This window comes from Panicum virgatum, chromosome 2K, assembly GCF_016808335.1.
Source record: "Panicum virgatum strain AP13 chromosome 2K, P.virgatum_v5, whole genome shotgun sequence".
Taxonomy (NCBI): Eukaryota; Viridiplantae; Streptophyta; class Magnoliopsida; order Poales; family Poaceae; genus Panicum; species Panicum virgatum.
In genome coordinates, this window is record NC_053137.1 from 64,562,403 (window position 1) to 64,588,163 (window position 25,761).

The window sequence follows — 25,761 nt, forward strand, 5'->3', positions numbered from 1 at the left end:
CATTTTCGTTATTGTGGATGAAGATAGCAAATAAGATAATTAAATGTACCTTTTCATTTTCATTATTGTTAAACTGCATGTACAGTAGGTATGGACAAAGCAGAATCTTTGTAAATGGAAAAGTATAGTTACAGAAATCAGAAGCATACACAATTTGGTTTCATTTTTTATCAACTTACTAAATAGGTGCTAGTTGCTTTATAAGGGATCAACATTTTGAATAGACTTTCTATAGATTTGTAGGCAATAATTGGGTATGTCAAGTAACAGATTTATCAAAGCTTATGATATGTGGAGGGAAAAAATTGTAAAGCATCCCTGATTAAGGAAGGGAAATGTAAAGCATTCCTGATTAAGAATATTGTTGTTACCTTTACAATTCATCTAGAGCATAGGAGGGATTGTTCTTTGCAAAGCTAACACAATGCTAGAGATGAATTAATAGGATAAAAAAAAATATAACATGCGATTTCTAGGCAACCATAGCAGTACATGTAGCTAAACTGTATGCATCATGAAGAATAAAGAATTTAGATATGGCTATATGAAAGAAAGGAGAGTACTCACCCTAGGAAGTCTAGATATGGCACTGTATCCTAACTATCCAACTAAGCAAGCTTAGTTTAGGAAAAAGGCTTTCATTTTAGATTAAAAAGCACTTGGATACTGCCCTTTATGGGTAAAGTTCGTAGATTACTAAAAGAGATCATGCGGCAGTTTGTACAATATAGATTTGACTTAGGCAACGTACTATTATTTACGTGACAAATATAATCTGTAATTAAAATTCCTATTTGTAGCATAGCAATGACAGCACAATGTATTTGGTCTGAAACAGACAAATAGGTAAAGCGGCAAGCCTCACAGTTGATGAATCTATATAGTGGGAAGCAGCAAAGGCAATAATGCACAACCTTGAACTGGTATAGTCAGCATTTTTTTGTTCGAAATGTTATCACTGCAAAAAGAGCCCCCAAAACACATTAGAATTAAACTCCACAAAGTCAATAAATGAGATACTTTGTAGGGATAGGTTATCTATAGTTAATATTGGTATTAGAAAGTTAATGACATTAGCAGGAAATTAGAAAAGACTCATTCTGTTAAACTGAAACTATATCAGATGTGGACATGGTTGTAGCGAGAACTCAAAGAAAAAGGAAAAGCAAAAGTCATCATAGACAAGCAAAGTGTTTGACAATGCTATCTCTGGGGATAGGGCGTGTGCTCAGACTCAACAGTGTATGAGCTGTCGTCATAAGCAATGATCATAGAAAATGATCAGAAGCCTAGGATCAAAAAGAATATATCTATCACTTCACAGGCAATAAGCAGAAGCTCAGATTGCATAATTATATTAATTGTGCAATTGACATCACAAGCAACGATCATAAGCAAGTATGAGTGCAAAAGCAAAAGCAATGATTATATTAGGCAAAGGGAGAAACCATAAAAAGCAATGACATCAGAAGCTGTAAATTTCAGTTTGGGCTCCTGCGAACTCAAATTTCATAATTAAGAGACGACCCCAATAAATAGTAGGTCCCATTGCTGGCTCCAGAGTAAACAAAATAGAATAGGTACAAACAGAGTAAAAAAATGAAACCAATCAATTGGCCATGGCTCCTGCGAACTGAAATTTCATAATTAAGAGACGACCCCAATAAATAATAGGTCACATTGCTGGCTCCAGAGTACACAAAATAGAATAGGTACAAACAGAGTGAAAAAATGAAACCAATCAATTGGCCATTGTTTCAGTTATCATGGAAGAAACAGAAAGTCTCCAAAGTACATAAAATAGAATAGGTACAAAGAGACGGAAGAAATGGAAGCAACCAACTGACCATTGCCTCAGTTATAATGGAAGAGGCAGAAAGAGTTGCCAAAAATAGAATTAGCACTGCTGATGGTCACTGCGTCAACTATGAACAGTTATATAGTAGAGAGATGCAGAAGGAACCATGAAAAGAAAAAAGAACCAATCAATTGACCGTTGCCTCAGTTGTCAATGAACAGGTAGAAAGAGACGGGAAAAATAAAATGAACAATGCTCATGGACATTGCCTCAGTTATGAACACAGTAGATATGTTTGAAAGGAAGAATCATTGTACTTCATGAGTATTGCCACAATTATGTAGAAAAAGAAAGAGGTATAAATTGTGGAACGATAGCTCATGATCACTTTATAAAAAATTAAGCACATTTATTGTGTATTCATCACAGCACTACCCCATTCTCTCAAATTAATCTAACAGCAAGTGAAAGGTGTATTCATCATTGCATATGACCAAAATCATGGACACTGCAGCAGTCTCAAGATCCAGCCGAACGGAGCAGGTGGTATGGCAGGCAAGAAAAAAAATGCAGCAAGGCAGTAAGCGTTGAAAAAAATGCAGCAAGGTAGTAACCATGTAGATTAATAAGAGAAAAGTGAGAGAAAAATAGATCCAGGGTCAAATTGACTCTGGCTTGTTGAATTGCCTCCAAATCGCAAAGCAATGAGACTGCAGATAGCAGATTCACTGTATCGAGTACTCGGAGAGGGGGGGAGCGTTAGAGGGAGAGAGGAAGAGCAAACCAGTGAGTGGACGGATCGAGAAAAAAAATGGACCCGCGCGGACGGTGTACAGCAGGCCGTGCGGGGGGAGCGGGACATCGTGTAGTTGTCACGCCGACGCACAACATCAGGCGTGAAACTACGGGAGCATGGAGCGCTGGGAGGGGGGCAGCAGCGCCGGTGGCCACCAGCGGGGCCCGCTCGCGCGGCGCAACGGCCGGTGCCGAACACCGCCGGGGAACGCGGTTGGCGCCACACCGCAACCCGGTGGCGCCGTCACTGCCCGCCACCGTCTAGCGCGGTGAGGCCAAGCACGGGGATGGGGCAGCGGCGGGAAGAAGAGTGCCGGTGGGGAGAGGAGGCCGCGCGAGCGCCACACTGCGCAGGAGCGCCGAGGAGGAGGGAAAGGAGGACGAGGGCCCGCGCGGCGCGAGCGGCGCTGGCGCCGACCTCGGTTGCTCTTGTCGGCGGTGGGGAGGAGGCCGTGAGAAGGAGGAGGAGCCGGAGACGGGGATGGCAGCGCGCGAGCGGCGCACTATGCGGGAGCGTCGAGCTCGCTTGCCCTGTGTCGGCGGGGGGAAGGAGGGGGGGGGGGAAGAGGAGGACGGCCCGCACGGTGCGAGCGGCGCCGGCGCCGAGCTCGGTTGTCGCATCGGCGGCAGGGAGGGGGGAGGAGGAGGAGCAGCCGGGGACGGGGATGGCTCGGAGGAGGAGAGGTGGATCGGCGACGGGGAGGAGAGCAGGCGAGCACGGGATGGTGGTGGGAAGAAGAATCCAGATGTGAAGATTTTTACCGCTACAGTACTGTGCGGGTGGGGTGAGTGTCAGCCGCAGATTCACTATTGGACGCTGTAAATTTTTTTGCTATCGTGGATAGCCTAGCTGGCCTCCGGCTTACAGAGACGAACTGTATGGGGATCCTTTTGCAAGACCGTTCAAATACGGACCGGGCCTGTTCTGGGCTTAAATACTGCATGGCCCTTACAATCGGTGGGCTAAACTAGAGTTGAATCCTTGGGCCTGACTTCTGAGCTCTCGGGCCCATGTATGCTATTTGCCAACAGTTCTTCAGATGTTAGCAGTGTTAGATTCTTCGTAGGAATTTTCACTTGTGAATCACTCAATATATAAGGAGTTGGTTAGTATTTCACTTGTGGATTACTGGATTAGTCAATATACATATAAAGCATGTGTGCATCATAGAGTTGGACTTCAAAATAAGCTTCTGATATGAAGAAATCGGCTTTAGAAAATTAATCCTCACTCCCTTTGTCCATATATCAACTGTGACTTACAAGAAGGCCCTACAGAAAATATCTGCACGATCCAGCAGCATGCATGTGGTTTACATGGTACAGGTCACATGTTTGAGGTCAGTGAACATCGAGATCAACATGAACATGAACAGTGGCAGGGATATGGCCACGCATATTTTCTGTGTAAAGACAGACAAATCCTACGACTGTCTGTGTTTATTTTTCATATGGTCCGGACAAGACAACGATATCATCGTTTCACAGTGCAAGGATCACCTTGCCTCGTCGTCCCAAATATTCGGCCCCCTCTAGTCCTTGGCTGCATGCCATCATCTTCACACGCTATACGGAGGGCTTCAGCATCAGACATATTTTTTTTCGAGCAATATCGGGGGAGGGGGGATCCCCACCTACCATTAACTTGAAACGTTCACATTACAAAAAAGGTTCCTGGCATCCCAGGAAGAGAGTTACATGAGAGGGAATTTGGAGACAGAGTGTACAGGAGAGGGAACCTCAAGACAGAATTACAAATTGGTCTAGCCACGTTCGCCACTCACGGATACATGACATGATTTACTTGTATCTGCCCATCCAACTGTCGATGTCCCTAGCGACGCGGTTGATAACATCTTGAGAACTTGAGTCCGCATGATCGAAGATAGCAGTGTTCCTGGACTTCCACAAGTGCCAGAGGATCAGGAGGACGATGTCAAGTCGCACTTTGCCAGGAAGAGGAGTACTGACTCCTATATCACGAGGATCATTCATATGGGCTGCTGTATATACGAAGCCCGTATGAATGCAACAAGGTACACACGCGTATCAACAATTGATTTTTTCCACATGGATGTACCTCTACCAATTGAACTATGCTCACGTGATGACAGTATGACACAGAGGTACACAGTTATAGCACCATCAGTTTTAGTAGCACGGCTGCTGTTTCAGGTGCAATGGAACAGTTAGATGCGAAGTCCATCTTTGCACTAGCTGGCGAGAGATGTCCATGGTGAATTTTTGATCTTGTGTTATAAGAAACCAGATCATCTTGCATGCAAGAGTCAAGAGTGCATGTTTGTTGACAAAGAGCAGAAAAGATGATGATGCATAGCTTTTGCGTAAAAGAAAAATCTGAATTCATGCATCAAGGACACTTGCAGACATGTATGCATACTTTTGTCAGTATCAGTAATTCAGAACTCAAGTTTTCATCTGGCTAATTATTTCTAGGGTTTTCAAAGTTTGAAGATATATATCACTTGTCTCTTAACTGTTGCTTCAATTTGCTATATTCATCACAAATATACTCAAATTTACAGATAATTTATTGTCTGTTTCGCTTGAAAGAACCAAGGGCAAATACATATCATTCTATTTCCACTGTAACATGGCAATCAAGGATCGGTACAATTTCACCTAACCTATGCAGCACAAGTAGATCAGATTTTTCTAACCACAAACTGAATTATCCCCCAAAACCAAAAGTATCGGAAACAAACATTACCCTTGACAGTACATCGGAAAAGAAGAGAAAACAAAAATGCATATGAGAAAGAGTTTCATCGTATCATCTCATCTCGACAGGGACGTGAGCCTAACTGAGAATACAAACACGTACTAGTAATCCTTTTACATACACCGCATCGAGAGTCTTTTCCTTCCGAAAGGCACAAACAAAACAAGAGATGAAAACCTTATATTTACATCTCTCACACCAAAATCCAGAAGAGTTCTTTGGCTAATTAAACATACCGTGTAGGTTGAATTAATCTTCTCATGTGGGGCTATATAGCATGCACGACCGCGCCGCAGACCCGCAGTGGCCAGCAGGTAGAAGAAGACGAAAGAAACTAGCATCTTCCTCACCTCCAGGGGCACACGGCTAGTGGCTGTGGTACCTATCCCCGGCGTGCAACAAAGACGAGAAGAGACCGTGGCCGTGTCCCACCCGCTCGTCTTCCGCCGCCTCGAAGCCGCCGCCGCCGTATCGCGGGACGGCACCGGAGAGCGCCGGCGCGAAGCCGCTGTACAATTCAGAGGTCGAGCCAGCTGGATCCGGGTTGCTGCTGTTGGGGAACAGGGAGTGCGCGAATGAACCGGCGGGAGGCGAGGCGTGCGGCGCGCCGGGGAGCTTGATCGCCGACGGGCGCATCGGCAGCTCGAAGGGCGCGCGCGTGCCCGCCGCGGCGGGATCGTGGCGGCCGCCGAAGAGCACGCCGGCGCCGGGTCCGAGGTGGGGCGCGAACGGCGGCGGATCGGGGATGCCGGTGAACTCCTGCACCATGGCGCGGAAGTTGGAGGTGTCGGTGGTGAGCACGGTGGTGGGCGGCCGGCGCGACGCCCGCGGGCGCTTCCGCGGCGGCTTGCGCGCCGCGGCTGATGATGAGCCCGGGGCAGGCGGCAGGGGCTCTAGCGAGGTGGTGGCGGGGAAGAAGGAGCAGGTGGCCGGGTCGAGGAAGAGCGGACGGTCGTCTAGGAAAGCGGAGGCCGGCGCGGCCGGGGATGACGGAGGGTTGTCGCTGGCGGTGGAGGCCATGCTGGGAGGAGAGCGCAAGGGGGTGGACGGAGATGTAGGGTTTGGTGGGGAAGAAAAGGGTTGGAGCCTTGGAGGACTATATGAGTGGGTTGGTATCTTGCTGATGTGGGCTGATGCACGAGCATACGTGTGCGCGTGCAGAGAGAGAGAGAGAGAGAGAGAGAGAGAGAGAGAGAGAGAGAGAGAGAGAGAGAGAGAGAGAGAGAGAGAGAGAGAGAGAGAGAGAGAGAGAGAGAGAGGATTTTGACTATCCGCTTGCTAACTATGTGACATTTCCAACATAGTTCAAAGCAGTAGAAAAGTTTGTGGAACTTGACATCTCATGTCAATATGGTCGTTTAAGATGTCTACAATACATCACTCTGTCTAACAATTCCAACAAAATTCTAATATTTTAAATGCAAAAACATAACATCAATGTTACCTTCTCGATCTACAAGGTTTATTTTAAGTTGAAAGTCAAAGCTATTAAAGTATGAGGGACTCATTACTAATACTATTTAAATTAGTATCATTTTAAGGAGCTTCTACAAGTCGGTTTCAATCCATCACTAGATTCGCTGTGAAAAATGCTTGGTGCCCTATAGCTGTACGTATAATTATTTTTAGATTTTGCATTTGAAAAATGGGCTTATTAGGTCACCAAGTAGTGTGGGTATGGGTATTGTGTTCCCAATTGCATATTTGCACTGGGGAGTAATACTTAGGCCCTGTTTAGTTCCAAAAAAATTTCTACAGTACTCGTCACATCGAATTTTTTGACACATGCATGGAGCATTAAATGCATTTGAAAAAATAACTAATTACATAGTCTAACTGATTAGCACGAAATGAATCTTTTAAGCCTACTTAGTCCATGATTGGATATTATTAGTCAAGTAACAACGAAATGTGCTACAATACCAAAACACAATCTTTTTCACCAACTAAACACACTCTTAGTAATCTAACAATGACTCCGGAGAGCAATCTATGCTATATCTAGGAAGATCCTAGTGAGATCTCAGAGTGAGTGATGACTCACCTGAATTACGACAGGAGTGTGTTGGTGTGCACGCGAACCTCTCAATCCACTAGCGCAGTAGCTGATTTATTTTTTTTAAAAAAATAAATTCTCAGCAGCTGACGTCACGTTTGCATTGCTCGTTTTTTAATTTAATTTATATCCAGTGAGATGTTCTTGAACCATCCAGCTAATTGCACTAGAGTCTTGATTTCTTCCACGGAATCCTTTAAATCCTGTACAGATTTTAGGCCTGCACGTACACGTACACGCCGAAGCGTTTAAACGACGCAGTACGCACGTACTCGAGCTCGAAACAAATCCATCGAGCTAACCCTCTCTCCTTTCAATTCCATCTCTCACAAACACATGTGGTGGCCTATACAGTATACAGTCGAGCATCATGACAGGCGTACAGTTGTCGATCAGCTGGATATGCATGGTGAAGAATTATTAACCCTAGACCAAGAACAGTAATTTTATTTATTTATCAACGTAAATTTGACAAGGCGACGACGTCATGTGTCAATTCAGAAAGCAATCGCCATCACGGTAAACAGAGTAATTAAATCGCGTCACCGCGGGATTCGATCAAACTCTAATTTCCCGGGCCTAATAAGCAGACCTTTCCTAGAGGTTGGAAAAAAAAATTCTATCCCAGACGTTTCACGTTTCCAAGGGCACATCAAGATAGCACCAAGCCTTGCTCATTTTTTTCCCCTTTGCGTAGCAGTAAACATTTGTTCAGTTGTTACCTCAGTTTTGGCAGATATGCACTAGCAGCTACAGGATTTCACCGTGATCTCTCGAGTGTATTTTACGAATGGACGACAGACTTGTCTTCTTTATAATTTCTCAAATAACCAGGACCTTTTTAGACTACTAGTTGAGGCAAAGATTGTTATTTTGTGAAATATTGGTCGGGCTTGGTTGCGATCGAATTTAAAAATACTTGGCTGCTTGGTAGGAAATAGTGAAAGAAGAAGAAGAAAAACGCGCGGGGGGGGGGCGTTTTTCATTAAGAGGAAGCGACTACGGCTTCTCCCGGCCGTGGGAAAACTCCTGAACCCTAACCCATGCCCGAGAGAGCCAAGTCTTACGGCGAGCACAGCAAGGGAATTTTTTTTACCCACGAGTGAAAATTTGTCCCAGCTGGAATTTGAACTCACGAACTCATAAGAGCGATGCTATCGGGCTGGGCTAGCCAACTCGGCCGCCCAACCTTTCGCAGAAGGAGAAGAATAATCCTCGGGCATTTGAAAAGAACACTTCTGATGCCGTACTGATGATGTCTTTGTCATTATACTAATCCAAAAGCCATTATCGCAGAGGAAAAGAAGTTCAGTTTTGATTTCTGGATCATTTCCTCGTGTGCATGATTGCCTTCGTACAATTAGAATGAACCTTTTGACTGGACTACGCCGGGAATTAAAAAAAAGTTTAACATTCGCATGCATGCATAACTTTATGGATTCAAATCTTGAGGCGTGCAAATTAACTTTCCAGATTCCGCAATACAAAAGATGACGAGCACATTTATGTCGTGGCTACCATCTAAACCATACTGCTGCAATACAGATCCACTGGACACCTATTATATTGTGCTATATTTTTTTTTGAAATACATCGGGGATCCCCACCTACTATTTCATTGGAAACTTGTGAGTCCGGTTACAAGTAGTACTCTGGCATCCCGAGCAAAGAGAATACATGAGGAGAGCAGGAAGAGTAGGGAGAAGTGTCTAGCAAGTGACAATCCATTCGTGCTAAGCATGGAGCTCCACAGCCAGCTTTCTATATCTACAACTCCAGGCATCAATATCAGCAGAGATGTGGCGAAGAACTTCAGTAGGGGAGGAGTCCCGATGGTCAAAAATCTTGGCGTTCCGAGCTTTCCAGATGTGCCAGAAGATGAGAATCATAACATCATCCTTAACAGCGCCAGGCAGCAAAGAAGGGAGGGTGACATCCCAGGGGCGTCTCAAGGTGGACTCATGCACCACGAAGCGAAGCCGAGACCAGACTGCTTGGGCCCGAGGGCACTCAACGAAGATGTGCACGTCTGTTTCTAGGGTGTCTACACAGTACTCACATTTTGATTCATCATGGGTCTTTATATTCCTGTGGAAAAGATGTGCACGAGTATTGAGCCGGCCATGATACAAAAGCCAAGCAAAGAACTTGACCTTGGCAGGGAGACGAGTACTCCAAATGTGCACCACATCAGAAGGGATCAGAGAATCATGGAGCAAATGGTAAGCACCCCTAGAAGTGAAGGGTTGCATGCTCAGGGTAGCAAGCAACCTAACATCATGAGAAGCGGTCAGGGTGACCTGGGAGAGGTGGCTGGCCAGGACATCATGTTCAGCCGCAGCCGTCCGGGTGAGCCGAGGACGCAGATAAGGCAGAAGCCCATCAGTGATCACTGCACGAATGGTAACCATGTCATCAGTGGAGTGGGAGTGGAGGGCAGGGAACCGATCCACCAAAGTTGAGTCCAGCAACCATCTGTCATGCCAGAAGGAAACTGAGGCGCCGTCACCTAGAGTCACTTTTTGTCAGGGTTCTGTAGAGTGGCAAAACGGCAAGAACCAGCTTCGCAAGGTAGGAATCCGAAGTTGCTAGGAGCCTGGGGCTAGAATGGGAGTGAAACCAGCGTTGCCAAGGTAAGGTTGCAGGACTGTGGAGCTTGTGGACAAATTTCATCAACAAGCAGTGGTTTGCATCCTCTAAGTTCTTGACACCAAGACCGCCTGCCGCACGACTCAGGCACACACGGTCCCAGGACACCAAACAACTAGCTCCACTACACTTTTCCTCTCCTGTCCAGAAGAAGGCACGCCGCTTGGCATCTAACATATCTCGAACAGTCTTGGGGAGCAGGATCGAGGACATGTAGTAAATAGGAAGGCTTCCAAGGACCGTGTTAACTAGAACCAAACGGCCACCAGAACTAAGTAGGCGCGCTTTCCATCCAGCTAAGTAGCGATCAAAGGATGTGAGCAGCGGTTGGTAGTCCGAGACACGCAGTTTGTGAGGTGACAATGGCAGCACAAGATAGGTCTGTGGAAAGGAAGATAGGAAGCAACCCAACACATCAGCCATCGCCGCAGCAGTGTGGGTGTCCACATTCAGAGGGGCAAAGGTAGATTTATGGAAGTTGATATCAAGTCCAGTGGCCAAGGAGAAATTGTCCAAGATTTTCTTAAGCACCTGCATGGAATGAACGTCTCCCTTGGTTAGAATTAGTGTGTCATCCGCATACTGTAGGACCGGGCAAGGGAGGGAGTCGTCCACCGGGTGTCGCAGCTCGCCGTTGTGCGCAGCTTGTCTGATGAGGCGCTGCAGCAAGTCTGCCACAATTATGAACAGAAAGGGCGAGAAAGGGTCGCCTTGGCGCAGGCCACGACGGCAAGTGATCCACCTCCCCGTCACACCGTTTAGCATAACCACAGTTTTGCCACTGGTGAGGATGTTGGAAATCCAGGAGCGCCAACGAGAATCGAAGCCACGGACCCGAAGGATGGCATCAAGACTAGACCATTCGACGGAGTCAAAAGCCTTCTTGAAATCAAGCTTTAGAACAGCCGTAGGAACCTTACGTTTGTGGCAGCAACTCAGAAGATCAGCAACGTACACAAAATTTTCTGCGATGCTCCTCCCATGCACAAAACCGGTTTGATCGGGATCCACCAAGGCAACAATGTGGGGTTTTAGCCGGTTGACCATCACCTTGGAGAAAAGTTTCATGGGAAAATTCTGCAAAGAAATAGGACGAAACCCATCCGCAATGCGTACCCCATCTTTCTGGGGAAGCAGAACAAGGTGCGCGCGGTTGAGGCCATCCAAATCTAGCGACCCATCATAGAAAGCGCAGAATAACTGAGTCATGTCGTGCTTAAGGCATGGCCAAAAGTGTCGGTAAAAGGAGGGACCGAAGCCATCAGGACCTGGGCTGGCATGAACGTCCATGGAAAATAGTGCATGAGTGATCTCCGAAAGTGAAAATGGTTCATAAAGAGTCATCGAGGAGATGGTGTGGTGAGGGTAAAGGTTTTGCAGGTCAAAAAGCCAAGTAGTTTCCCTCGCACGACCAAGGAGGTCCAGATAAAAATTATAGAGGATGGTGCTCTTGGCGTCATGTGCATAGGAGGGAACACCATCATGTTCCAAGCAGGCAATGGCATTCTGACGGCGGCGACCCGAAGCTGCAGCGTGGAAAAAATGGGAGTTTTCATCCCATTCGTGGGCCAGACGAAGATGGAAGCGTTGTCGCCAGAAGGCAAGTTTCTCTGCATGGATATCTTGCAGCCCTTGGATGGCACGACTCCGGAGAGCAGCTTCCGAGCGGTGCAGCGCGTGCTGCTCCTCAAGCAGATCAAGAGCAGTGATCAGGATTTTTGTATCGTTTTCCCTAACATCAATTGGTGAGAGACGCCGGGACCAGCTTCGGCACAACCTCCGGCAGTGTTTGAGCCGGCAACGAATCTCTTCGCGATCGGCCCGGCAGCATGCTCACTAAGTGCAGAGAGGACCAGAGGAGGGAAGGCATGATGGTGCAGCCAAGAGTTCTCAAAACAGAAACAGGCGCTGCGTGGAACGCGCGTGTCGGCCGTGGCGAGGAGGGGCACATGATCAGAGGCATAGCGCGTAAGCGAGCGTAAAGAGGTTTTGGGAAAAACTGAGTCCCAATCCAGGTTGATGAAGCAACGATCAAGCCGCACCAAGGTCGGGTCCTCACATCTGCTCGTCCAAGTGTATGCCCGGTCAGTCAAGGGGATCTCAATGAGCCCAAGAGCGTTGATGAGATCATTGAAGTTATTAGCTTCAGAAGAGTTAAAGCCAGCCGTGTTCTTGTCCTCCGGCCAGCGAGTGAGATTAAAATTGCCAATAAGCATCCAAGCTCCAGTAGTGGAGTCCGCAATGGAAGCAAGCTCACTGAAGAACAATGGCTTGTCAGCCCTGTCCATGGGCGCATAGACGTTAGTAAGTGTAAAACGAGTATCATCAGCCCGCAGCGTGAAGCTGGAAGTTAGGGAGAAGGGGAGAGCAGAGACATCGACCATGTCACAAAGTGAGGCATCCCACGCAGTCAGAATCCCACCACCAGCCCCTGAAGAGTCCCTAGTGACACAGCTCGAGAGCCGGGATGGAAGGAAGGAGCTCCGTTTTATAGTATTCAGGGATTGCAGCTTGGTTTCCTGAAGAGCGACGATAGACGGGCGAGCAGAGAGCAATTCCATGAGCACATCGCCACAACGGCAAGTCTGGCCCAAGCCACGCACGTTCCAAGAGAAGAATGTCAAGGTTTTACTCATGCAGAACACAGGGAACACCGGAGTACAAAACAACACATAACATTTGCACGTTACACACATAGGGTGGCACACAAGTTACACCGGCAGCCACACGGCCGGGACCCCAACAACAACAAGGGTCGAGCAAAGCATCAGACCCAGAGTGCCTAAGACGCAGACAGAACACAACAACCGGCCACGCAGGCCAACAACACCGCCGGCCGAGCAAGGCATCAGGCCAGGCAACACACAGCTCCGTAGGAGGGGGAGGAGCGACGCAAACCTGAAGAACAGGTCCAGGTGGCGCACACAGACGTCCTCTAGTAGGACAGACACAACGCGCGTACAAGGACGAGCAGGACATCAGGCCACAGTGGCCTCATCACCGTCGGAGTCAGGAAGGTCCGGTAGGCCGCACGCATGGCCCAGGCAGCGCAACTTGCTCAGTGAGATCTTGGCCGGGGCAGGGCGGTGCAGCACCCCGGAGTTGGCGATGGCATCCTTCATGCGAGCAGAAGCACGTGCAAGGTCGAGCTAAGCAGCCTTGACGCGCGTGGCCTTGGCGGTGGCGTCGATGTAGAAGGGATCCTCCTTGGCGGCGAGCCGGATGCTGCGGCGGCGTGTTTTGGCCGTGTTGTCGTGAGCGCGCTTGCGGCGCGCACGGCGACGGCGCACACTGACCTCGTGCTCTTCCTCCAGCAGCAAGTCCTCCAAGGAGGGCACGGCCGAGGGTGAGCGGTGAAGCTCCACGACATCAGGAGAGACCGTAGGCGGCGTCACGGGACGAACCGGGGTCGGCAAGTCACGTACAACCACCTGCGGAACAACAGCAAGGGAGAGAGCGCGGCCAAGAGCTGACATGGCACCAGCAACAAACGACCATAGAGGAACAGATGGGTACAACAGAGCACCCAATGCCCGGCAAGAGCCCGGCCGCTGGGTAGGACCCCCGGCGTTACCAGCATGACGAAGATGTAGGGTCGAGATGGCGGACTAGAGGGGGGGTGAATAGTCCTTTCTAAAAATAATCGCGCTGGCTAACCGAAACTTATGCGGAATTGAAACTATTCGCTTAGCCAAGACTTCACCCTTATAACTATGACTCTAAGGCATCTCCAAAAAGCTCCTACACAAAGCAAATGGAGTGCCAAGCTAGCAAGAACTCTCATGACAATTCTAATGATAAGCCACACAAGCCTAAGCACTAGTACTTCACAAACCGGGGGAGCTCCTGCATAATTCTAATGAGCAAAAGCACAAAGCCAAACCTAAGCTCACTAGATGCTCAAGGACAAGGATACACAATCCAAATCCAAGAGCTCAACTTGCTTAGCTACACAATCTAAGCAAGAGCAACTAATTAAGCTACACAAGCTAACTAGTTACACTAGAGAGCAACTACACAAGCACAAGATATAGATGAATGTAAATACAAGGCTTGTGATTTGGAGAATGCAAACCACCGAGAAGAGTAGACAAAATTGACACGGTGATTTTTATCCCGAGATTCACTTGGTTGCCACCAAGCTAATCCCCGTTGAGACAAGCTCCAAGGTTGCCGCCGATCCTCTTGCTAGTGGTGACTCTCAAGTCACACTCTCCCACGTGGAGTGCTCACACCGAGCTCTAGCACATGATTCGGCCGAACCACTTGTTGCTCTTCACGTCTCGCTCAACTAGAGTTGCTCTTCGCGGCTCCCGCGGGGTGAGCACAATACCCCTCACAATCTCTTCTCCGGAGCACCGCACAATCTTCTTGCGGGCTTCAACGGAGCCTCTTGCCACCAAGCCGTCTAGGAGGTGGCAACCTCCAAGAGTAACAAGCACACTGGCTTGCAACACGATCACCTAGTGCCACTCGATGCAATCTCTCAAAGCAATCGCACTAGAATCGCTCTCTGACTCGATCGGATGATTACTATCAAGTTAGAGTGAGTAGAGGGCTCTCAAGCACTCTCACACATGGACACCAAGTCCCCAAGGTGCTCAGCAACCTCAAATGGCCGGCCACACCCTTTATTTATAGAGTGAGGCCCCAAACTAGTCGTTATACTCAAAACCCGTGAAAACAGAGTTTTCGCAGACTGTCCGCCTCACAAAAACCAGACTGTCCACCATTCAAACCCAACGGCTAGATCTGCAATGATTATGTGTCAGAGTCGACCGTTAGAGCCCTTCGCGGACTGTCCGCTCCCTATTGGCGGACCGTCCGCCATTCAGACACTCCGAACACTCAGAGAGACAACGTCTCTGGACAAACTTAAAGTTTGAGGGGCGGACCGTCCGCACCCCTTGGGCGGACCGTCCGCACCCCTTGGGCGGACCGTCCGCCCTTCACATCGTGCAACCCACCAGAAGTGAAATCGTCTCTGGACAAGTTCTCAACTGACCTGCGGACCATCCGCACCCCAGGGGCGGACCGTCCGCCCTTCACTCTTAAATCCCACCAGAGACCCAACACGTCTCTGGTCAATTTGTTAAGTGACCTGCGGACCGTCCGCTCCCCTTGGCCGGATAGTCCGCAGTCCAACCTTTCAGCCCAAGCCAGAGAAACAACCTCTCTGGATGATTTCTTTAAAACACCTGCGGACTGTCCGCACACCAGGGGCGGACCGTCCGCAGTACGGCCTTCAAGCCCAAACAGAGCTGCAGCCTCTTTGGACAAAAAAAGAATTATACTTGCGGACTGTCCGCCTTACCGGGCCGGACCGTCCGCCCGTAACTTCTTTTTCCCACAAGTTGATCAACATCAACTCCAACACCTTCTCCTTTGCAAATGTGCCAACACCACCACGTGAACAACACCATGTGCATGTGTGTTACCATTTCACAAACATTTTCAAAGAATTTTCACTTGATCTCACCACGCCACTCGATCCTAGCAACATCGCAATGTTAGATCACTCAAGTGGCACTAGATGACCGATATGCAAACAAGTTTGCCCCTCTTGATAGTACGGCCATCTATCCTAAATCTGGTCATGCACTTCTCTACACAACCTTTGACCAGTGAAATGAAATGCCCTACAAGTCATACCTTTGCCTTCCGCATTCCATTTCATCTTCCCATATATTGATGCCACACAAGCACCAAACTCCATCAAGCCTTTTGATCATCATCATGAGTCAACACTTGGCTTGATCTTTCTTGAATGATATGATCCACTCCATATCATCACATGACCTCTTTGGTCCATCGATCTTGACCTTGCTCGCTCTTCACCGTTGCCTCGGTCCATCGGCGCCAAATCTTGCCCAAGCTTCACCACCTCGCGGTCCCTCGCTTCAAAGTCTTGACTTGCCCTTCTCCATTGCAACTAGTCCATCAAGCCAAGCCTTGTCTTGATCTTCTCCACTTTGGTCACATAACTCCATGTCATGTCTCATATGCAGTGAGCTCCTCCATCACACTATATGAGCATAGCATCAACCCTTAGTCATTTCTCCTCCATGACACATGTTGCTCATACTAGTGTCTTTGTGTGGACTAATCTCCTATGTATCTCAATATAAACACTTATTAGTCCACCTAAGTTGTCACTCAATTACCAAAACCAAACAAGGGCCTTTCAGAAGCCCGGAGCGGCCGCGCAACGTCGAAGCCGCCCGTCCCAGCGGGTCGAAGCGCGCGTGTGGAGGCGGCGGGGTGTTGCCAGCAGCGTCGTCGTCCCCCCAGTCGGAGAAGTCGCGGTCGGTGGGGAGAGGGGCCCTGTCAGGGTGGTCCCAGAACTTGACGACGCGCACCTTGGCGATCGCCCCGAGGCTGCCACCAAGGTTCCGCAGCACCAGGAGCGGCTTGACGACCCTGGTGTTGTCGAGGAGGACAAGCACGCGCACCGCCGAGTAGTCAGCGATGTCTGCACCGTAGTCGTGGTCCGGGGGCCGGTCACCCACCTTCTTCAGGAACTCCTTGTCGACGGCGCACACATGCTCGAAGGCCTCGAACGCCCGAGTGATGCTCACCTTGGTCCATTGCTCCGGAGGGTAGTTAGTCGCCGCGAGGACCGTCAAGCGGCGGTACCGGCAGACGAACCTGAAGTCGGCCTCCTCATGGCGGACCAAGTGTAGAACACGCCCGTCGAAGTGGAGCGGCCCACGGCGCAGCGTCTCCTCCCGAAAGAAGGGGTGACGGAACACCACCATCATGGCCACGTGGGAGGAGGGAGCCAAGCGGACGGGAGGGTTGCCGCCGCGTTGCTCCAGGGCAGTGCGGATGTAGAGCCCTGGGTCAGCGCATTCAGGGTCGACGAAGGCGTAGGCGAGGCGCTGAGTTGGTTCCATGTCCACAGGGGGCATGTGGACCTCGGCGTAGTCGTCCCCATCGGGGACATCAGTGCCAGCAGGTGAGGCAGCATGAGTGGGGGACGAAAGGAGTGGCGGCACTGTAATTACAGTGATCTGAACAATTTCTTTCTTTGCTTTACAGGACCGAACTGTGCCGTTTTAGTGGCCAAAAGATTTACCCAGGGAAGGGCATTAGGTTATTTTGTGCTGATTCACAGGTAATTCCATTCTGATATTGGATGTTATTGATATATATGTAGAATTTTTGTGTTCAGTTTGATCAATATTTAAAGATTCCTATGGCATGACATACTATCAATTTTCAAGAAATAAAGTCACAAACTATATAGTAGATGTAAATGTATTGGCCTACAACTAATTAAATTTGTTCCTTTCTGCCTTTTTGGATGCAGATGGTTCAGTTCATTTCATCACCATGCCAACTTGGTGGACAGACAAGATTTTGAATTCTGTCAGTTTGTTACTAGTTAGCTTGATTTGTTATCACCATGCGCCGAGGAGGCAGGGGTTAGCAGGAAGAAGGGAGGAGGCACCGAGGCACGGGGATAGGGAGGTAGTAGTTTTATATGCAGCTAGTAGTCCGCAATGTTTTCCAATGCAGCTTCTTTTTTTTAAGAAAAATGCAGCTTCCGATCCTCTGATCCTCTCTATGGATATTTCTCAAAGCACATGCCTGCTTCTCCGTTCAGCATTTCTCACCTCCATATCCTACGGCGACGATGTTGCCCCTCTATTGGTGGAGCCCTAATAGCGCACAGGTCAAGCGGCACGCCTGGAAGCCCTTTCTGTGCAGGAGCGCCATGCCACCTCGCACACACAGCTACAGTATTTACTACGTAAGAAATGGCCTATAGTGACGTGCACAAAGGTGATTTGCCGTTGTTGCCCGTCACCCCACAAGTCGAGGTAACAGATTTTATCTCCGTGCGTTAACTCAGACTAGTTTGGTTCTCGCGAGGTCTCGGCAGAAATGTGACCTGTTACCTTTGAGACAGGATATGTGAAGGGTCTTAACAACGCCCGTCACCTAGAATGGAGGTGACGGTCCACATTCTTTACTCGTACCTAGATTACATTCATTGGTGACAGGCCATGACTGAAGCTACGAAGGTGACGGCGTTTACTTAGCCCGTCACCGTGTCTTGTGATGCGCTTAACCTATGCTACTTGAAAGGTGACGCATTACGCGTATAGTTCGTCACTTATGTGTATGCGTCATCTTACCAGTGGCCACAAACTTAGCTTTTTTTGTTGGACACGACGCCGCAGTTCTAACAAAACGATAAAAATTGCGAGGTAACAATGCTGAGAATAGCACGAGATAAGAAAAGTTTGGAAATTACGAGATAACAAGCAGGCAGAAGTTCATAATATATATAGTAGCTCTATTAGGCACCCTGGATATGGACTAAGCTATTCCATACCCCACCCCAGCCACCCTGCGTGCCAGATCCGAGCCACCTTCTGCATCCGGTTCGACGCAACCCGCCCGACCCTAACCCCACGGCCCCACCCCCCACGACCACCACCTCCGAACCCAGCTTCCCCCGGCCCCTTCCCGGCGTCGCGAACTGCCCTGCGCCCCTCACCCAATCCTGCCGTCGCCGCTCCACCGCAACTGCCGTCGCCGCGCGGCCCCAATCTCGGCGCCCAGTCGCCGCTCCGGCCTCCAGTCGCGCCCCCAATCCTGGCGCCGCTGTCGGAGTACTCTTTCTGCGGCGCCGCCTCTCCCCGCCGTTCGAGTGTCCCCACACGCGTCCCCAATCCCGGCGCCGCACCATCCTCATCCGGGCGTGCATCGGCCTTCCGTCGGCGACCATCGTGCCCCCAATCCCGGTGCCGCACCACCCTCATCTCGCGATTCTGCCCCAATCCCGGCGACCAGTCGCCGCTCCGTCCTCCATTCGCGCCCCAATCCTGGCGCCCAACTGTTCCTGCGGCGCCGCCGCTCCCTGCCGGCGGCACTTCCTCACCCCACCAATCCCGGCGCCGCACCACCCTCATCCCGGCGTGCCTCTGCCTCCCGTCGGCGACCCTCGCGCCCTCCCGGCGAAGCGATACGCCGCCGATTCGGACCCTCGCCGGCGACCCTCTGCTGCGGCACCGCCGCTACCTGCCGCCGACGCTTCCTCACCCCCAATCCCGGCGCTGTCCCGGCAAAGCACTGCGCGGCCAGCTCCCGCGGCGAGCTGCACCATCAGGACGTCAGCTTTGGCCTCTGTTTCTAGAGGTACCTCCGCCTGCTGCAATTTTTTGCGATTCGGCCCTCACCGGCGACCTTCAAATGAGGCGGAGCTCCTGTTTCCTGCAGCTTCAGGTTTTCAGAAGGTGATTTCAGAGATTCAGAGCAGTGATGCAGGACATGGATCTGCATCTGGTCCATCACCGACGAGATCTCGGGCGACTTCGAGGTAAACCGCACCATCACTAGTCATCACCACACGCGCTGGAATCAACCTCCTTAAAGCAGACGTCAAATCAAATTCAGTTCTCATTCATCCAAAATCTGATGCCCCCTTGCCCTATCATTTCCTCATTTTGTTTGTGTCACTCTTTAAATAACGTTGAATATGCAACACTTAATTTTTTCAGGTTTGCTAGTTTAAAGGATGGCTCACTTATTGTCATTTTAGTTTTTGGCAACCTTATTCTAGTTTCACTAGCTCCCTGAGCTTTCGACAACAGGGGAAACAGTGCAAAAAAAGGGAACATTGCCAAATTCTGTGATCTGACATTTGCTTTATTCTTCATTTCAGCTGTTAGTGCCACTTGTAACTGCATACCACTATGATGGACCAGAGGTCAACACAAGGTTGGCACACTCAGAAGCCAAAATACTTCATGAGAAGATCCATCACAAGTCTTACAGTGCTGATGAGATTCATAATCCTCACCACTAGGAGCAAAGCTTCAGCTGCTTGCTACGTTCAATTATTACAATGATGCATTTGGCCACCCAATCAGCAAGGTGCATACACATCGAATAAACTTATGTTGTTTTTCTTCTGTGATACAGGAAGTGATCAACTTATTTATTTACAATTTGCAATACCTATGTGTGCATCTGCATTCCACTACAGTTGAATGAGATTATGCAGTTGTGGAATGAGTCAGTTGCATCTGCGGTTGCATTTTGTCCCTCATTAACTTGTATCACAACCCACATTAATATAAATCATCCATTCATATTCTGAAGGAAAGTTGCTCGTGCCTGCTTTTGCTAATACGACTCTGTTCTTATACTGTTTATTCAGTCATCCAATTAGAAAGGAGCATGTGTAGCATTTGGCAAGCTGTTTACTCATTTTAGTTCCTACACCTTTCAAGATCAGCATTTATCCAATAGTTAGTGTTCAGCCCATGTTGCTTATGTGTGGATTGGTTGCATCCGTTATGACAGATTGTTGATCTTATTTAATTTGCAGCTTGTTCTGTTTCGTATTTGTTATAGAAATTTCATGATGCTTTGGCAATGCTATCCGTGTTCAGAACTATATAGGACATAGTTGAAATTTCTTTCTAGATCATTTAACGTTTTAAGATTTCCTTAGTTTTTTAAGAGAATGAGTTACATGTTCATGTGATATGCATGCCATAGCTTGACTATATTGATTCACAGTACCGCTTCCTAATTTCTGCTAAAAAAACATTTGCATGATAGCTCATGTGTTTTAGTGCTGGAACATGTTGTCTGTGAAAATGTTCTCTTTTCCCAAATAATAGTATACTAACTGCCACTGCAATCACCTAGCCACTTTGAAGTCAGAAGTACTACCTCCGTTTTTAAATATATGTCGCTTAGGACAACCTATTTAGTTCAAAAAATGAACTAATTTGCTTGTCCTAAACATCATATATTTAAGAACGGAGGGAGTACTACGTTTATGAAACAGCAAATTCAGTGATTATAAACTGAAAGTTTACTCAGCTTTCATATCCATTCAGAACATCCGGTAAAAGTGCTATGTTCATTTGATGTTGCTGGTTTTAGAGTTTCAGTTCTGTACACTAGCTGCAAGTATCATTTGCATGACCTATATTCTACAAATATCAACTACGCAGATCCTCTAGTGTTCTCAGCAAAAATATTCGCATGATTCACTACTTACTTTCCAGCAAATTCCTCATCGACCTGTTTCATAATAAGCCTGCGCTCGACAGGATCTGAAGGCTAATCCCAATGACGAGTACAAGAAGACACTGGAGGCGATCATCCGGTGCTTCACCTGCCCCGACATGTACTTCGAGAAGATCGCCAGGCAGGCGATCGTGGGGCTAGGCACGGACGAGAGCTCCCTGACCCGAGTCATCACCACCCGCCGACCCGCATGGAGGTGGACCTGAAGCTGATCAAGGAGGCGTACCAGAAGAGGAACACGCTGGATCGTGCCATCGCGGCGACTACGAGGGCATGCTCTTCGCACTCCTGGGGCACGAATGATCAGCCCTCACGTGTCGCACTGTCACTGCCCGGTTCTGCGCTCTGTCGTTTGTGGCCTAATCGGATAATAAACCTGTTATGCGCTGCTGTAAGTCGTTGTGGACGTGAGGTTGTTTCTTCAGTACTTGTACTATCGCTGCAGCTTGCATAACAGTGGTGATCAAATAAATGATTTCTGCGATGAGTCATGGCATTTGTTTGGTTACCGAGTCTCCTTTGCTAGCTTCTACGATCACAAGAATGATGGGTTTATTAGTAACAAAAACGTATGATTACTGATATTATTAGTACCTTCCAAGGTATACTAATTTTTAAAAGAAAAAAACATATGAATAAAAAATTCCATCTACTAGCAATGTTTATTACTAGATTCGAATATAATTTCAGTGATGTGTATACATGAACAAGGCGCGCGTGCAGCAGATAGCAAGCTAGCTAGGGGCTCTTTGCCTTTTCTCTAATAGATACTACATTACCGATTGCATGCGACTCCAGATTGCAGAAGCGAGAGATTGGCAGACTCCAGTGAGGGACTACACATCTGTTTTCACCATCAATTGAGACCAATAAACAAGGAGAAGATGACGTGCTTGCATCAGGCTTCTGCCAGAGAAGGTAACAGATCAATTTTACCATACCTATTGACAAGCTAGAGACGCTGCCGCAGGTTCTGGCGAGGAGGCGCCCGGATGGCATCACCGTCCACGCTGCTCCGGTGAGGGGGAGCTCCCGTTCCGGCGGGGGGGGGGGGGGGGGGGGGGGATCGCCAGCGGCAGTCCTAGGACGGCCTTGACGAGGGTGAAGACGGACCGGGACGGCCTCCACACCGTCGACGCAAGGACCCTTCGGAGTTCTGGCTTTCCGCGCCTCACCTCGCTAGCAGCCAGCGAGATCGTAGTCGTGTGCTCGTGTACGAATTGATCGCAGACGGTCCCGTCGAAGTTCGCCGTGATTTTGACGATCAATCCCAGAATTGTTTGCGAGTTTCAGCAGCCCATCCTGTCGTGCGCACCTGGGACGTTGAGGAAAACCGCTAGAGGGGGAGGAAAACCAACGAGAGAAAAAAAGCCGTGAGGGAGGAAAAAACCAGCCGCACCCCGCCCCCGCGCCAGACGTGCTCGGACGGGCTCGGGTATGGAATAGCGGTGTCATATATATATATATATAAAAAGGGAGCTACATACAAACTACGATATACATATTATGGCAGCCTCCTCATAGCTTCCGCCACCATGAAGATGGCGTAGACGTATCCGGCGACGCTCGGCACGAGTGGCGCATTCACCGGAGGTCTCCAGTTCTAAATTAACAAATAAGACAAGAAAGAGTAAATATTCGCCCGCGAAATCCTTATTGGATTAGAATACTTTACCATGATTCAATAAGAATAAAAATAAGGAGATTAAAAAAAAGAAAGATTATATTTTCTATAAATATAGAATTTGAATATATTCTAGATCTTCTTTCTTAACTAACTCTTTATTTTACGAAAGTCAAAATAAAAGAAACTAACTCTTTCTATTATATATTGATGTGTATCTATCCATAATATTTTTGAATATTATAGAATTATAGAAATTCGCACACTTTCTCATTTAATTCGCGAGGAGCTGGATGAGAAGAAACTCTCATGTCCAGTTTTGCAGTAGAGATGGAACTAAGAAAGAACCACCGACTATAACCCCAAAAGAACTAGCGGCGGAGGGTCTCGTTCATCGAGTTGAACGAGTCCCTTAGGATGCCGATTGCCCAGGTGTCGCCTGGGCCGAAGGGGTGGGGATTGAAGACGTCCTCCACCGCAGCAGGGGCCGGAGCCAGAGCCGGAGCAGGAGCAGGGGTTGGGGCCGAAGCAGGGAGCGGTGGGAGGGAGAGCTCGAACCCGACATCGTCGCAGTGTGCAGCGGCGGCTGCGCGAGAGTAGTTGTGTGATGCGTGATGCGATAGATGGCAACTGTGGCGAGTGGAGAAGAAGAAGAGGCTTGGAGGCAATATCTATAGGGCCGGCAGAATGCGAAAGGGCCGGCGGATTTCGAAAGGGCTAGCGGAATTCGAACGGGTGCACGGTTGCGATTCCCGAGAGAGAAAGATAGGTGACGGGCGGTATGTGGAGCCCGTCACCTGTAATCATTTTAAGGTGACGTGAGCTCTTTATCATAAGTGACGGACCACTATGACGTCCGTCACCTACTGAAAGTGCATCTAGGCCCCTAAATTGATTTTGGTGATTCTTGGTAATCACAATTTGGGATATGATGCTTTCAATAAGATGTGTGCATGAATAAATGAAAATAATCAAGAAAAAAAATGAAAGGATGGCCCCCAATTCAAATTCAATACATGGTGGATTCTATCAGAGTTTAATTCTCATTTTCGGTTTGAAATTGAGTATAGGACCACCGTACTATCAAGGGGGATGCGTTCGATTGATCTAGGTCGTTAAAGTGCTTCAATTGAGATGGATTTTACACTTGAGAGTCACATGTTTCACTCAAAAAACACTTGTGCACAAAAGTTACTGCACTAGCCGGATGATCCGGCCTACACAGCCGATCTGCACTGGACTCGGCCGGATGATCCGGCCCCTGCGCCCGAAACTCTCTGTCCATTTCTGGATGTTCCGGTTCTACCCCGGATGATCCGGACCTGGAACTTTCTGGACATATTTTTTAGTCAAATAAAAGATTTTTGTGAGTGAGACCGGATGATCCAGACCTATGCCGGATGATCCGAACCTGGGAGTTTTCGAGTGTGTTTTAGACTATTCTGTCACCCACTCGAATGATCCGAGTGTACCCCGGATGATCCGGAACTCACAGAAAACACACATAACGGTCACTCGCAGGGGTGGGGCTATAAATACCCCTTCACCCTCCTCTTTTACCTCTCTCTTCTCTCCCGACCAACCCAGCTCCAAAAGCTTTCATTCTCCGACTCTCCTCCATCCAAAAGCTAGATTCTTGCAAGGATTCACCTAGGGATTGAGAGGAAGTGAGATTTGAGAGTTGGTTTGTGAGCATCTCACGAGCTTTCACTTGTTCATCTCAAGAGGCACTTGAAGCAACCTCGATTCATCGATTCGCATTCTTTACTCTTGGAGCTTTGCTCCTAGACGGTTAGAGGTGCCGATGCGCTCCCATTCCTTTATGGTTGAGCCTCCGGAAGTTTGTATTTCCCCCTCTCTTCATGAGAACATTAGTAAGTGACTCAATCCTCCTACGTGGTTGATTGGGCAAGGAAAAAGGGTTATAAGGCAACCCTGATCTTTGTGAGCCCCTCAACGGAGACGTAGCTCCTTCGTGGAGTGAACTTCGGGATAAATCTTGTATCTCCTTTACTTTTGTTCTTCATATAGTTATTCATATTGTTCTTGAGCCCATTTTGACCCGATCTACTTTTTAGTAGCGTATCTCTTGTGTAGAACTTGTTTGCAGGCTTGTTTACTTTATTTGTCAACTTTCTATTCAAAGGGAATCGTTAAAAGCTAAGTAGATTTCAAATCTCGTATAAGATTCCTTTCGCCTGGCGGATCATTCGAACCTACGCAGGATCATCTGGACCTGGGAAGTCCGAAAGATCCGACTTAGGGCCGGATCATCCGGGCCTGACATTTTTACTGCCAAGTTTTTCAGAAAATTTTTGAACAGGCCTATTCGCCTGCCCTCTAGGCCTAGTGTCGATCCTTTCAATTGGTATCAGAGCCTAATCTCTTAATTAAGGCTTAACCGCTAAGGGAAAAGCACTATAGCCGGAGAAAAGGATCAAAGTGCAAGTATGTGACAATCCAGGTTTTATAGGTTCAAAATAAAGCTTTTGTGTTTATTTAAAAAATTAAACAATGTTTGTCATAGCAAGGGTATTTTTGTAATTTTGGAAAAGTGCAAAGTCCTTTTCACAAAATAGTTTTACAAAAAGCAAAATTTCAAATTTTATGAGGGGTTAAAATGCATATTTTGTTTTTCACTTTTTACCCTCATAAAAAGATATATTTATGCTATGGCTACCCTTGCAATTTTAAAACAAAAGTTGAGTTCTTTTGGTTTTTAAAAGATTTGGCGGATTTCAAAAAAAAAATTATATCCTTTGATCTAGTGAATTTTTACCCAATAGGAAAGTTGTAGATCTTAAAAAACTACACAATTTTCATGTTAAACACTTTTTCATCTGAGCCCTAGATCCACGAAAAACTTTACTTTACAGTTAGCCCCCTAAACTTTTTGGAAATTGCAAAACCATCCCTGTTTCACCTTCTTCTTCCTCTCTCTGCCCGAAACAGAGGTGCCGCCCCCTCGCCGTTGTTTTGCCCCACCACCGCTGTTCTCTACCCCGCCGCCAAATGCGCCGCCTCGGGGCACCGCCTCT

At 48.1% G+C, this 25,761-nt stretch overlaps 1 protein-coding gene and 1 pseudogene across 1 annotated transcript; one reads left to right on the plus strand and one right to left on the minus strand.

The window, feature by feature from the left end:
• Positions 1 to 5,702: 5,702 nt before the first annotated feature.
• On the minus strand, positions 5,703 to 6,356 carry LOC120695588 (VQ motif-containing protein 22-like). Its single transcript, XM_039978795.1, has one exon. The coding sequence runs from the start codon at positions 6,354 to 6,356 to the stop codon at positions 5,703 to 5,705; it is 654 nt and encodes a 217-aa protein (XP_039834729.1).
• An 11,448-nt stretch (positions 6,357 to 17,804) lies between these two features.
• LOC120695589 lies at positions 17,805 to 21,608 on the plus strand (annotated as a pseudogene).
• The last annotated feature ends 4,153 nt before the right edge of the window (positions 21,609 to 25,761 follow it).

Coding starts and splice junctions, on each gene's coding strand:
- LOC120695588 (XM_039978795.1), bottom strand. CDS start 6,356: ATGGCCTCCACCGCCAGCGACAACCCTCCGTCATCCCCGGCCGCGCCG.